Raw genomic sequence first — 12983 nt, forward strand, 5'->3', positions numbered from 1 at the left:
CTGTTCAGTACTTACCTTTGTACCATTTCAAGCTATTCATTGGATTGCACAACTTGAATTGCAATAAATAACTGGAAAAATTAGGGTGTTCTAAAACTTTTGACCGGTAGTGTATGTACACTCAGTACACAGCCATTAATGTCTAAACCGTGGGCAACAAAAGTGAGTGTGTCCAAACTATGCCTACAGTGTGGCCACCATTTTTCTCCAGCACTGCCTTAACCCTCTGGGCCATGGAGCTCACCAGAGTGTCACAGGTTCCCACTGGAATCCTCCTCCACTCCTCCATGATGACATCACGGAGCTGGTGGATGTCAGAGACCTCCTCCACCTTCCGTTTGAGGATGTCCCACAGATGTTCAACAGGGTTTAAGTCTGGAGACATGCTCGGCCAGTCCATCACGTTCACCCTCAACTTCTTCAGCAGGCAGTGGTTGTCTTGGAGGTGTGTTTGGGGTCGTTGACATGTTGGACTACTGCCCTGCGGCCCAGTTTCCGAAGGGAGGGGATCCTGCTCTGCTTCAGGATGTCACAGTTCATGTTGGCATTCATGGTTCCCTCAGTGACCTGAAGCTCCCTGAGCCAGCAGCACTCATGCAGCCCCAGACCATGACACTTCCACCACCATGTTGGACTGGAGGCAAGACATTTTTGCCTTTGTGCTCTTCACCTGGTTTCCGCCACACACTCAACACCATCTGGACCAGATAAGTTTATCTTGTTCTCATCAGACCACAAGACATGGTTCCTGTAATCCATGTCCTCAGTCTGCTTGTCTTCAGCAGACTGTTTGTGGGTTTTCTTGTGCATCATCGTTAGAAGAGGCTTCCTTCTGGGATGACGGCCATGCAGACCAGTTTGATGCAGTGTCTGGTCTGAGCACTGACAAGCTGACCCCCCACCCCTTCAGTCTCTGCAGCAGGCTGGCAGCACTCATATGTCTACTTTCCAAAGACAACCTCTAGATATGACGCTGAGCACATGCACTCAACCTCTTTGGTGGACTATGGCGAGGCCTGTTCTGAGTGGAACCTTGACCACCGTGCTGCTGCTCAGTTTCAGGGGGTAACAGTCTTCTCACAGCCTCAGCCATCTTTATGTAGAGCAACAATTCTGTTTTCCAGATCCTCAGAGTTCTTTGCCATGAGGCTCCATGTTAAACTTCCAGTGAGCAGTATGCGAGAGTGTTAGAGCCATGACACCAAATGTAACACACCTGCTCCCCATTCACACCTGAGCCCTGGTGACACCAACAAGTCACATGACACCAGGGAAGGAAAATGGCTAGCTGGCCCAACTATTCTCACTTTTTCTGCCAGAGGTTTAGACATTAATGGCTGTTTATTGAGTTATAATGAGGGGACAGTGGATTTACAGTTAAACAAGCTGCACCCTGACTACTGTACATGGCAGCAAAGTGTCATCTCTGCAGTGTTGTCTGTGTATACATATATACACACATATATATATATTCATGTCACTCTTCCTGTGTGCTAAATAGAAAAAAATATGTGTAAAATCTGTAGATTCTCTTCATGTTCAGCCATGTTGTGACTTCTGTGTGTTGTCATTACCACCATTCTGCTCATCTGACAGAGATCATAAAGTGGTAGGTTATAATAAAACGGTGGACAGGTGATGCAGCTGTGCCACAATTTATAATTAATTGATTTTGCGAGGATGTCTCCTTTGGTTGAACACCTGCCGCCTCGAATCATCTCTCACCTCTTCCTCCTCCTCCCCACCATCTCTGCTGGGAAGCACCCAAAAGCAAGGAGAGGAGTCCAGGAAAGAAATCGAGAACGTGCAATTAGTTAATGAGACAAGGGGAATGTGTGATATAAATAACATACACACATCTGTGAGTCCTTCCCCCAACATAGTACATTTGTACATTCCAGGTGTATGTCATGGATTCAGAAACGGCTTGGACGATACAGCGAGGACACACCTGTGCATCCTGAAGTTTTCCACAACTGAATTTGTGTTCACAGGAAAGTCAGCCTAATATGATTCCTACTTTTATGACATCCCCAGCAAGCCTCTTAAAACATTTGGTCAAGTTTAGGAAATACACATTTATTTTGAAAAGAATGATCAATACGTAGGATCGATGAAAGGAAAGCCAACTCTTAAAAGGCCAGGACAGGAAACAAATACTTTACCAGCGACTAATGACGCTGAATAAACTGAAAACGTCCATAAAACATTCACAAACTGTCGCTGGATAGCTGCAGCTCGTCCTGACTCTGTCTTCAGCTGACCTGGTGGATATGCAGTGAGATCCTGCAACAACCGATTGATGCTTTGCAGTGTTTCATGCCAGCAGGGTAGAGATCTTTAAATAGCAGCATAATAAATAGTAAGTTCATCAGTTGTGATGTCCAGCAGTCCACGCCATTTCTATAATGCACGTTGATGCAGTTGTTCTGCTCATTGCATCTCTTGCAGCTCCTTCAGCTGGTCCTCGATGGTCTGCAGTTTCTGCTGCAGAGCTGACACCTGATGACACACGGCAGAGCGACAAATATTAAACTATTAACATAAATAAATACAGTAAGTACAGTGATGAACAGAAGTTTACATACACTTGTAAAGACCACGTGTATCGAGGCTGCCTTGATGCCGACGGCTGCTCTGGGTTTTCTATGATAGAATCACTGAAACACATGCATGTGGTTCTTTCATAGATGTACAGCGTTTAACACATTTAGTAGACCACCACCCGATGTCAGGTTTATGCCACAGCTGCCCTAAATCAGTTATTAAATCAATTATTAAAAATATCATTCTGGTTAAAGAGCGTCTACATACTGGTGTATTAACCATTACAGAAACAGACTGAATGATGCTGGTAGTTTAGGGCAGCTGTGGCATAAACCTGACAGTGGGTGGTGGTCTAATAAAGTTGTTAAGCGCTGTACATCAGTTCCAAATATTGGTTTGCAGTCTCCTTGATTACTAATAATCAGCATTGACCCTGGAAAAAAATGTAGTGGCTGACCTCTGGTCACAACCTACCAACAGCAACCCTGTAGTCTGACTAGAGGAAAAGTCAAAGGATCACTGACGCTATCTCGTCTGAGCAGCAGGAGAATGACATCACGTGCCAATCAATCCAGTATAAACAGCGATATTTAACTGAATAAGTAAAGATTTTCATTACTGAAATCACTGAGTTTCATCCTCAAATGCCTGCGACAAACTTCATGACAATGCATCCGATACTTATAAAGATTCATATCTTAGTTTGAACCAAAGTGGTGACAGACTGACAGAACAACAGTGCAAAACTATAAATGTCTTCCTGCAAAAAAGAAGAATCGGTTTGGATGAAAGTGGGAAGTGGCTGGTGAGGAGGTTAACTACACTCTGAGTCATTCAGTTTTTCTTGCAGTGTAAACACAAACCTCATACAGAAACTACCCATTTCCACAGGTTTAGATCAATAACAACCAATAAGATAAAGAAAACCCTCCTCTGCACCTCCCTGCCCAGTGCTCACCGTGCTGTCCATCGTCTGCCTGACATGAGCAGGAACCTTGGTCGTGTAGTCTGAAGACTGAACTTTGCAAAGAATTTTCTCCAGTTTTGGAACCAGCTTGGCTTTCTGCTGAGACAGCTGCAGGATCTGCTGATCGACGTTCGTTTCAGTCTGTGAGGAGAAATCCCACAACGTGTCACATGAGCAGCAATCTTACTGTCACCACAGAACCTAAAGCACTTGAACACAGCAGCACACTGAGCTGTACACATGTGGCTGTAGACAATGAGGCTACAGCTTCCAGCCTGTGTTCTGCATCATGAGTCTGTTTGTTTTAGGAGGTGGATAAACAGAGATAACAAGAACTTGGAATCTAGCTTAAGGCCGAAGAACAGAATGATCACAGCTGCTACTTGTCTGATTTTTGCAGTTTCAAAATGTCTTTGATCAATAATTTTGCCTGTAACGTGTCAGATGATACTGAAAAATGCTTCTTATCACTTCTGGAACTTAACCTTAAACAATAACACAATCGCTGACAGGTCATTTGTGAAAAAAGGATTTTAAACACTTACTTTTTTTATATACTGTAAGTAATGAAAGAAAAACCTGGATTTCACATGAAGCATTTCAGGCAGAACAACTCACTGTGCTCTGGACTCCTACATCAGTGAGTTTGTGGATCAGTTAAATGCAGAAACAGCAGCGATATTAACACGCTGAAGGGAAAGGAGAAAGTGAAAGAGCTGAGTATGGATGGTGCAGGAGCTGAGGGAAGCCGATACGTACTTGGACATGAAGGTGTAGCTGACAGGTGTGGTCCACCACCCCGGCGAGGCTTCCTCTAGGTGGAGGAGTGGAGTGGGCAGAGAGGAGATCGTCTGCTCCATCAGGACAGTAGATCTGGAGGCTGGAGATCTGGCTTAAAGTCCAAACAGCGGAGCCAAAGTGGAGGAGGGCCTGGGCCTGGCGGGGAGAACACACGGCCCACACTGGAACACAACATACAAGCTATGTGAACACCTTCTATTATTTTAGGTGTTTGATGTTTTTAGGAATTTGTCATCAGTTTAGTTTGCGCCCACATATAACTGGATTCTAGCAGTTGTTGAGTGCTCAGTGGGGAAACAGGAGCTTCCAGCTGCTGACTTACTGACGGGCTTTTCCTTGTTCAGGCCACACTGGGCTCGTAGCGAGCGGGCCACTCGGATCACTTTCTGGACCAGCAGGAAATCTTTTTCCTCTTCAGGAAAATGCCAGTGAGCCTGGCAGGATGGAGAGGTTAACAAAACAACACGTCAGCTGAAACACATGGAAAGTGGAAAATCCCACCAAAAAATACACATTTATCAGTAAAAACAAGCAAATCAGCAAAGTGAAGAGGAAGAAGTGACTGAGCTGACTGTGGCCTTCACTGTCGAGTGTCAGTGACTTCTGAACATATCTACACAGGAAAAAAACACTGACATACTTTAATTTATAAATGTATTTTAGGCTCGCTTCCTCATTATTTACAGGTTTTTATTTGTACTGAAGCTGCTCCGGTCTGCAGTCCCAGGATCTGCTGTTACTGTCTGTTCCCAGGGTCAGAACACAAAGCTTTTAAATGGCTGCTCCTCCACCTGGAACACTTCACAGAAAGACCTGGAACTCAAGAGCTGCTCTCTTTAAACATCTTTAAAGTGCTTTTAAATGACTGGGAGGCAGAAACATCAGGCTGTAGATGTTCTGACAGACAATTATTTTTGCTAGTTTCTGATCTCTGCTGATGTGTTGGTTTCTTTCTTCTAGATGTAATCTCACTGTATTATGAGTGTGATGTCTGTATGGATGCTGTTTGTCTGTCAGTTGTGCTGCTGCCTGTCTCGGCCAGGACACTCTTGAAAAGGAGATTTTTAATCTCAATGAGCCTTTTCCAGGTTAAATAAAGGTTAAATAATAAGAATAAAAAAATCTACACAATGTACAACTTAGATGGCCATTACTAAACCACATACAGAAGGTGGTGAAGGCTCCTGTTATAATAGATACAGTTCATTTGTGTCACACACAGGCTGGATGACTGACTTCTAGACATTTAGTCCTGAGCACCTCAAAGACACCCCCTCTGACCACACACTCACTCTGGATGGCACTGCTGAGGCCTCCAGTACGACTGAGGAGAGCCTTGGAGTTATTTCTGAACAGGATGTGTCCTTTAACTCACACATTAAACACATCTCTAGGATGGCCTCCTTTCACATTGTCAGCATGAGGAACATCCGGTCACACAGCGGTGCTAAAAAGATGTCCGTGCACTAAGAACTTTTAGGCTGGACTATTGTAGGAACTGTTTTCAGGATGTCGCAAAATCTCCAGTGGATCCAAAACACTGCAGAAAGTAGTTCTGACAGGAACCGGCAAGGAGACCACATCTCTCCAACATAAACCTCCCTATAAAATGAAGACTTTTTATGGCACCATTGCAGGTCAAAGCTGTCGTCTCCTGTCTCGTGTAGTCGCAGTTGAGTTACATTAATGTAATTCTTGGAAATAAAGAGGAACGTGTAGAATAAAATAGAAGATTAGAGCTTCACTAGAGGACAACTGTACCGATACTTCTAGTCTCTTTGAAGTCCACTGGTCTTCTGTATTAAAGCTGTTAGGGTTACCATGACCTGGACAGACTCTCTGGTTTGATCTTCCATCTGCCTCTCCACTTCTCCACCCAGAGAAAACTTTTTGTTGACCACACATGTCAGCTAAAACTAACTTAACTAGAACATAGAAAACAGAATCTGGTCCCCAAACTAACCCTGGGTCTGTGTAAAGTCCAGAGTTTTACTGTTTCTGGTGGATTTGTCAACTACTTTTTCAGTGTGGCAATGAAACGCCATCCACCTCCATTGTATTGGTGTGGCAGCAGATTTCTGGACACCTTCACAAATAAAACAAAAGTCATCTACTTGGTTACATACAGAAAGAAAAGTGAGGAAATATGTTCTTCCTCTGGAGGTCTCTGTATCAAATATGGGCAACACATGAGGCAACATCAGTGAAACTGTGGTGGAATCACAATGTAGATATTCCTGTTGTTGTGGTTGTGGCCCTACCAGCTGAGAGGAGCGAGGGTACGGCTGTAAGCACAGGCTGGTCGGGGCAGCAGCTCCGGCTCTGAAAGGTTGGAGTCTCTGCCACAGCTCCTCAGTGATGAAAGGCATGAAGGGGGAGAGCAGAGCCAGAGACGTGGACACACAGTGGTAGAGGACAGCGCTGGCCGTCTGGGCCGCCGTCCCTGCGTCCTGCTGCGCCAGCACAGGTTTTAAATACTCCTACAGACACACAAAGCCGGTTACAGACGGTTACACCTCCAACCATCAGCTCACCGCAAACACCGGAGTTTTATTCAGGTACATCTGCTTCTGTCGATCCAGGACACAGAGCCTCCTGATTCCATCAATAAGTCAGGTAAATATACAGTGATGCACGATATTAAGATTCTTGGCCGATACTGATATTCGATATTAAGATTTTTGGCCGATACTGATATCAGACATTAAGATTGCTGATATAATAGTTTTCATGTTCTCGCAGTCTATACTTCTACTCATTTTTCAGTGTGAACAAAAACCGAATATTGACATCAGTGATTATCGGCGATATCAGAAACCTTTATATCGGATATCAGTATCAGCCAGAAATTTTAATATCGTGCATCACTAATTGTTATTATTATTATTTTAAAATTTAGTTCAAATTGCATCCACAATGCGGTGCCAAAGTGCTGCTCCTCACCAGGTAGACGTCACACAGGCTGTGGACCCAGAAGGAGTACAGGGCGGCTGTGACGGTGTGCAGCTCATAAGCTTCGAAAGCCTGCTCACACTGAAGAACTGTGCTGTGGAGTCTGGAGCAGATCCACCGGTCCATGCTGCTCAGAGGAACACACTGCAAAAGGCAAGAACCATTTATGCAGTGCATTCAGTACCTCTCTCAGAACTCAACACTCGAGCTACACGGCAAATTCCTGCACAAAAAAAAAAATCATATTTAATGAAGCTACATCCTGAAATGGAGCTTCATCGACATGTTGTTCTTTGTTTGGGACCAAAATATTGATTTTATACACTCACACTTTTTACTCGTTTTGATTGATTTTTACAGAACTTAAAACATGAGTAGATCACTCAGATTTTGTTATTTCATATCAAATAACAATCTGCAATTGTGATAAAGTATGAAAACACACAAAAAGGTGATTCTGTAATTCATAAGAACCCCATAAAAGAGCGCCATCATTGCTGCAGCCTAAGTGGTGACAGCATGTGCTTATGGGTGGTATTTTAAAATGAAAAATCCAACATTTTAGGAAATGTGATAACTGAGTGTTTGAGAGAACTTCAGATAGATAGAGGGACAGCAGAAGCCAGGTGTCTTTGTCAAAACTATACCAATCTCTGTTCCATACAGCTTATCAGAGAAAGGTTTGGCCTCATTCCACGATTAGTATCACAATATATACAAAAATGAACATGCAGTCCAAACAGGGGACTTGGGTGTACCTCTTCCAGCGTTCCCACTGGTGTTGTATTGTCGCCCAGCACTCCCAGTGTGAATCTCAGGGTCTGCCACATTTTATTACAGAAGAATCTGCAGCCCAGGACCTGAGAGACGGACAGACTGATGTCCTCTCCTGATAAAGGGACAGAAAGACGAAGTAAACACTCAGCAGGAGGGTCTATAGACACAGTGATTAGCTGTGCACTACTAGCACCAGTGATTACTGCCATATTGTGGTTTTACCCTTTAACCTACAACCTACAGAACCACTGGTGCCAGTGCAGGAAAGTCCAGCTAATAAAGTGAATATTGTGTGTCTGTGAGATCTGATCTATTTCAAACTTTAAAAAAGAGATAAAATTAAACAGTGTGTGCCTTCAGTGGAGCTGCTGTTACAGTCTGTAGATCATTTTGTTTGTTCTCAGCCCACAGTGATGTAAAAATACCTCTGCCTGTGATTAGATGTTTATTCCTCCACTGATGGGGCGAGTCCAGATCGACGCTTTGCAGGGACTTTAAATCAAACGCCCTCCTGCATCGCTTGTCTTGTGGCTAAATGTCTCACTGTGGTTGTACCAAACAGGTGAGTAACGTCTTTCTACAGTCCCTCGGAACCCATCTCAACTAAAACTGATCCATGGACAGTTATTGTCCAGCAGACAGAGACGAGAGTCACTCACCCTGCATCTTGTGAGAGCAGAGAGCAAACCTCAGAGCATCGGTGCCGCACTGAGGGATGCCGTTGGGGAAGTCTTTCGTCTGCGGAGCAGCAGATGGAGCAGACGGATATAAAGAAGGAAGTGATGAGTGTGCTCAGAAAGAAAGAGGAAGGAGAGAAAGGAACCGACCTGTGCTTCCATGGCAACGAGCTGCTCCCTCGGTTCAAGGTTTCCCTCCTTCACCTTCTCCTGAAGTCTCTGCAAGGAAAGAGTTTCACAATGAAACATATAACAGAGAGCTGGTTCCTGTTCTTCTATCAGCTGGACTGAGATCATGTAACAGAAAATCCTCTCAGGCAGAAAAAGCCCATGTGCCGGCTTCACTCTCCTTAACTTCTATTTCTTTTTTTTCCTAATTTATTGTTTTGGCCTTTTTGCCTTTATTTGATAGTGCAGTCAAGATAGAGAAAGGAAAGTGGGGAGAAGAACCTGCTGAGAAGGGTCATGAGTGGGATTCCTACTCATGACCTCCGCATTGGGGACTATAGCCCCTACACATGGGACACCTGCTCAACCAGGTGAGCTACAGCAGAGCCTCCTTAACTTCAGACATTAATGCATTTTTACAGCTTCATGAAAAATAAAACCAGAACACAGTTTCTCACAAAAGCAGTTCTCTGCTGGCTGCTACTTTTTTACAGATATCGGTCGACTAATGGGAAGGACACCTCAATAACTCCTGTGATACGAGCAAAACCTTCAAGAACAACACAGGTTATTTAACATTCTTCTGTTTTCGACAAATCAGATATACAGGTCCATTTAACATCCCGGCCCTGTCTACAGTATTCAGTCCCCAGACCGTTTGCTCACCATTCACTTTGTCTTTTCTCTCTCCCGTAAGTTGTGTTTTAACCTCTTTGCAGATCTCTTACATCAAGTGGACTCCTCGAAATGAAACCATGCTACATCTTTTAACTAAAACATATTTGACCTTGAAAACGATCAGTATTGACAAGTCTCTAATTCCCATCTTTGAATGTGTTTGGACCGACGACGATAATAAAAGCATCCCCAGACTAGAACTGCTTCCCAGCACAGAGCAGATCACGCTAGGTTTTTGTGCACTTGCATAGTTAAAGTTTCTATTGATTGATTTGAGTCTTTATGATCGAGCATTTAAATCCATCGTTTTGGTTCAGTGTGACAGACATCACCATGCCTGCTGCACCAAGCCCATGCGGTACCTACCTCCAGAGAGACTCCGTGTATAACATCCAACGGGTCGATGACGTTTCCCAGAGATTTACTCATTTTTCTGCCGTATTTATCTCTGACTAAAGAATGAAACAGAACCTAAGAGGCACAACAGGAACAGAAATGGGAGAGAGAAGAACAGGATCAGCTGATGCAGTGATTCATCCATCTGTTGTTTAGGAGTTCCTCCTTATGATGAAAGTACCTGTTTGAAGGGCAGCTGTCCGGTCAGCTCTGTCCCCAGCATCACCATCCTGGCCACCCAGAAGAAAATAAGGTCGCTGCCTGTCTCCAGGATAGAGTTAGGATAGAAGTGCTGAACATCAGCGGTCTGTGGAAAGCGAGGACTGGGTGAGGAATACAGGGTTGCTGAGGGGTTTTTGATTTCTATGTGCTGGAGGAAGTACCTGCTCTGGCCAGCCAAGCATGGCGAAGGGAAACAGCCCCGAGGAGAACCACGTGTCTAGGACATCAGAGTCTGGTACAGGGGGAAGAATTATCGTAAATATTTAATCACACTTTTGTCATATAATGTAAAGAGAAATCACATTTTATCGCAATTTCCGCACTATTGAGGCACCTGAATATAAGCCGCACCCACTAACTTTTTTTTTTTTCTGAACAGCGCCTGTAACACGGCAAGGAAATAAAAACTACAGCAGCCTACCAGGAAAAGTCATTGATCGCTATCTTCATCTTCCTCCTGCACTAAAACCACTATAGTCGTCTTCTTCAGCCTCAGAATCACTTCATCACTTCCTCAGTCTCTCTGTCGTCGTCGGTCTCAGTGTCACTTTGGTCTCGAGGCAAATTGGTACAAATCCATAACTTAGCCGCATCGTTGTTTAAGCTGCTGCGTTCAAAACGCGTGAAACAAGTAGCGGCTTATAGTCCGGGATTTACGGTAATGTGATTCCGTTCTTTTGGCCTTATATCGGCGGTCATCGACTTCTACGTCGCGCTGAGTCACGTCAGAAATCTGTTCCGCTTCAAGCACTTCAGGCCCCTTCAGTTTTGGTGCAGGTTACTGTGTTGCACATTTAATCTTAAATTTGTAAAAATTAGAATTTTTGCAATCAATGTGCAAAAAAAAAAAAACACACAACAAGAAAGTGAAACTGATTTTTTTTGCAAACTATATCAAAATCCAAATGATTCAGACCCTGAGCCACTCCAGGATGTCCTACGTCCCCCCCAGACAGTGTCAGCAGGTATAGAAAACAGATGGGCAGACTCTGAAATAAGACACTGAACAGCACACTTTATGGGCTGCTGTTTCTATCTATCGCTAATCTCTCTATCTATCTATCTATCTATCTATCTATCCATCTATCCATCTATCCATCCATCTATCCATCTATCCATCTATCCATCTATCCATCTATCTATCTATCTATCTATCTATCCATCTATCCATCTATCACATTTTGTCACAAACTATAAACAGGTTTTTACTTTGCTCATCTGTATTCAATCAGTTAATTATTGCTGGTTATTGCGTTTGATGGATTAATGGAATAAAACACTTTTACCCATTTCAAAATAAATCACAGTAAATAAAAGTGATGGGGTCTGAATTCTGTCTGACTGTATGTGGTGGCAGTGCTGTTTCTAAATGACCTCAGATCTCAACATTTGTTCTTGTTGTCATGTACGCACATATTTTATCGGCACATGGTACGATAAGCACATTTTTTGGCCACTAACAGTAAAGATATACCTAAACACCTGTATCAGATCAGTACTGGGTGTGTCTGGCTACAATCGTCCATCAAACACCAGCAACAGGTTCAGGCTGAAGACGGACATTAATCACCCTGAGTCAGCGTGATGGCTTCGGGCTTCACTCCATATTTGACAGCAGCTCTCTGCCGGGCCTCATCCTCGCTGTGTCCCCAAATCCACTGCTCCTGTCACAGGCAACAACACAGAAACTTACACTCTGGAGCCGACTGACGCCGCTGTTGTGCTGCGATGGGAAGCATCAACTCATTCATTTTCATTTCAGTTTTTCTTTGCTAAGGATTGCATCAGGAAAAAACACAATCCTGCCAACGTAACACAAGGATAGCACACAAACCTAACATTCTACAGCATAAGAATATAAAGATAAACAGACTAACTTCTTGTTTGTCTGTAGAATCAGGAAGCTCCACTTGATAAGCAGGGATCTGATGACCCCACCAGAGCTGTCTGGACACACACCAATCACTGCGGAGCAAACAGAGCCACATTGTTGGCACCGAAACACTGAAACAAGAGCTCATTCATCATTTTAGTGGTGTCACGTCACACCAGTAACGATGGCACACACTACCATTATTCTTCCTCCCATCACTGTTCTGATAGTTTGTCAAACTCTAAAGACATCCACCTGATATCTGACAACCAGTTGTTCCACGTCTTGGTGTAGTAGTGAGGAATGATCTCCAGCCGTCCGTCCTCGACAGCCTGAAAGAAAAAAGCCAGACTTCTTCACATGTGAGATTTTAAGGAAGCGATGACATGACTTGAATACTGATACTACCACGATTACATGATGATAATACAATAATGACTGCATCGTGGCTGACACCAACGTCTCACAGCCTCACCTGTATGGCTTTTTTAGCCATTTCATCACAGCGGACAAACCATTGCTTCTTTAGGAGAGGTTCAATGATGTCTCCTGAGCGGCTGAGACACAGAGAAAAGAGAGAACAGAGACCAGGGAGGAGTTAATAACCACAAACATCAGTGCTTAAACTGAAGCTTGGTCATCACTGAACTCTCCAGAAAGACAATGATTCCTCGTATCGTCAGAAGCAAGCAAAGTCTAATTTAGTCGAATTTTCCTGGAGCGGCAATCTCCATCCTGGAGTAGATATTTTTTGAAAATCTTGGACTTAAAGAAAAGCAGTAGCAACAAGGACACCAAAGAATATCCATCCATCCATCATCTCTACACCTTAATCCTCACTAGGGTCATGGGGGGCTGGAGTCTATCCCAGCTGACTCAGGGTGAAGGCAGGTTCACCTGGACAGGTAACCAGTCTATCACAGGG

General features: G+C 43.9%; 1 protein-coding gene across 1 annotated transcript in view; it reads right to left on the bottom strand.

Annotated features, from left to right (window-relative positions):
* Positions 1–2058: 2058 nt before the first annotated feature.
* vars2 (valyl-tRNA synthetase 2, mitochondrial) overlaps positions 2059–12983 on the bottom strand; it is an 18168-nt gene continuing 7243 nt past the window's right edge. Inside the window, exons 14-29 of the mRNA XM_008281516.1 lie at positions 12534–12656; positions 12314–12390; positions 12063–12150; positions 11756–11849; positions 10347–10417; positions 10145–10270; positions 9934–10038; positions 8872–8940; positions 8704–8782; positions 8026–8156; positions 7259–7411; positions 6577–6795; positions 4638–4749; positions 4274–4476; positions 3506–3655; positions 2059–2502 (exon numbers count right to left, since the gene is read on the bottom strand). Of these exons, the coding sequence (XP_008279738.1) occupies positions 2434–2502; positions 3506–3655; positions 4274–4476; positions 4638–4749; positions 6577–6795; positions 7259–7411; positions 8026–8156; positions 8704–8782; positions 8872–8940; positions 9934–10038; positions 10145–10270; positions 10347–10417; positions 11756–11849; positions 12063–12150; positions 12314–12390; positions 12534–12656 (1869 nt within the window). The 3' untranslated portion in view covers positions 2059–2433. The remainder of the gene's footprint in view (positions 2503–3505; positions 3656–4273; positions 4477–4637; positions 4750–6576; positions 6796–7258; positions 7412–8025; positions 8157–8703; positions 8783–8871; positions 8941–9933; positions 10039–10144; positions 10271–10346; positions 10418–11755; positions 11850–12062; positions 12151–12313; positions 12391–12533; positions 12657–12983) is intronic.

Source organism: Stegastes partitus, unplaced genomic scaffold, assembly GCF_000690725.1.
Source record: "Stegastes partitus isolate 25-593 unplaced genomic scaffold, Stegastes_partitus-1.0.2 Scaffold6, whole genome shotgun sequence".
Lineage (NCBI taxonomy): Eukaryota > Metazoa > Chordata > Actinopteri > Pomacentridae > Stegastes > Stegastes partitus.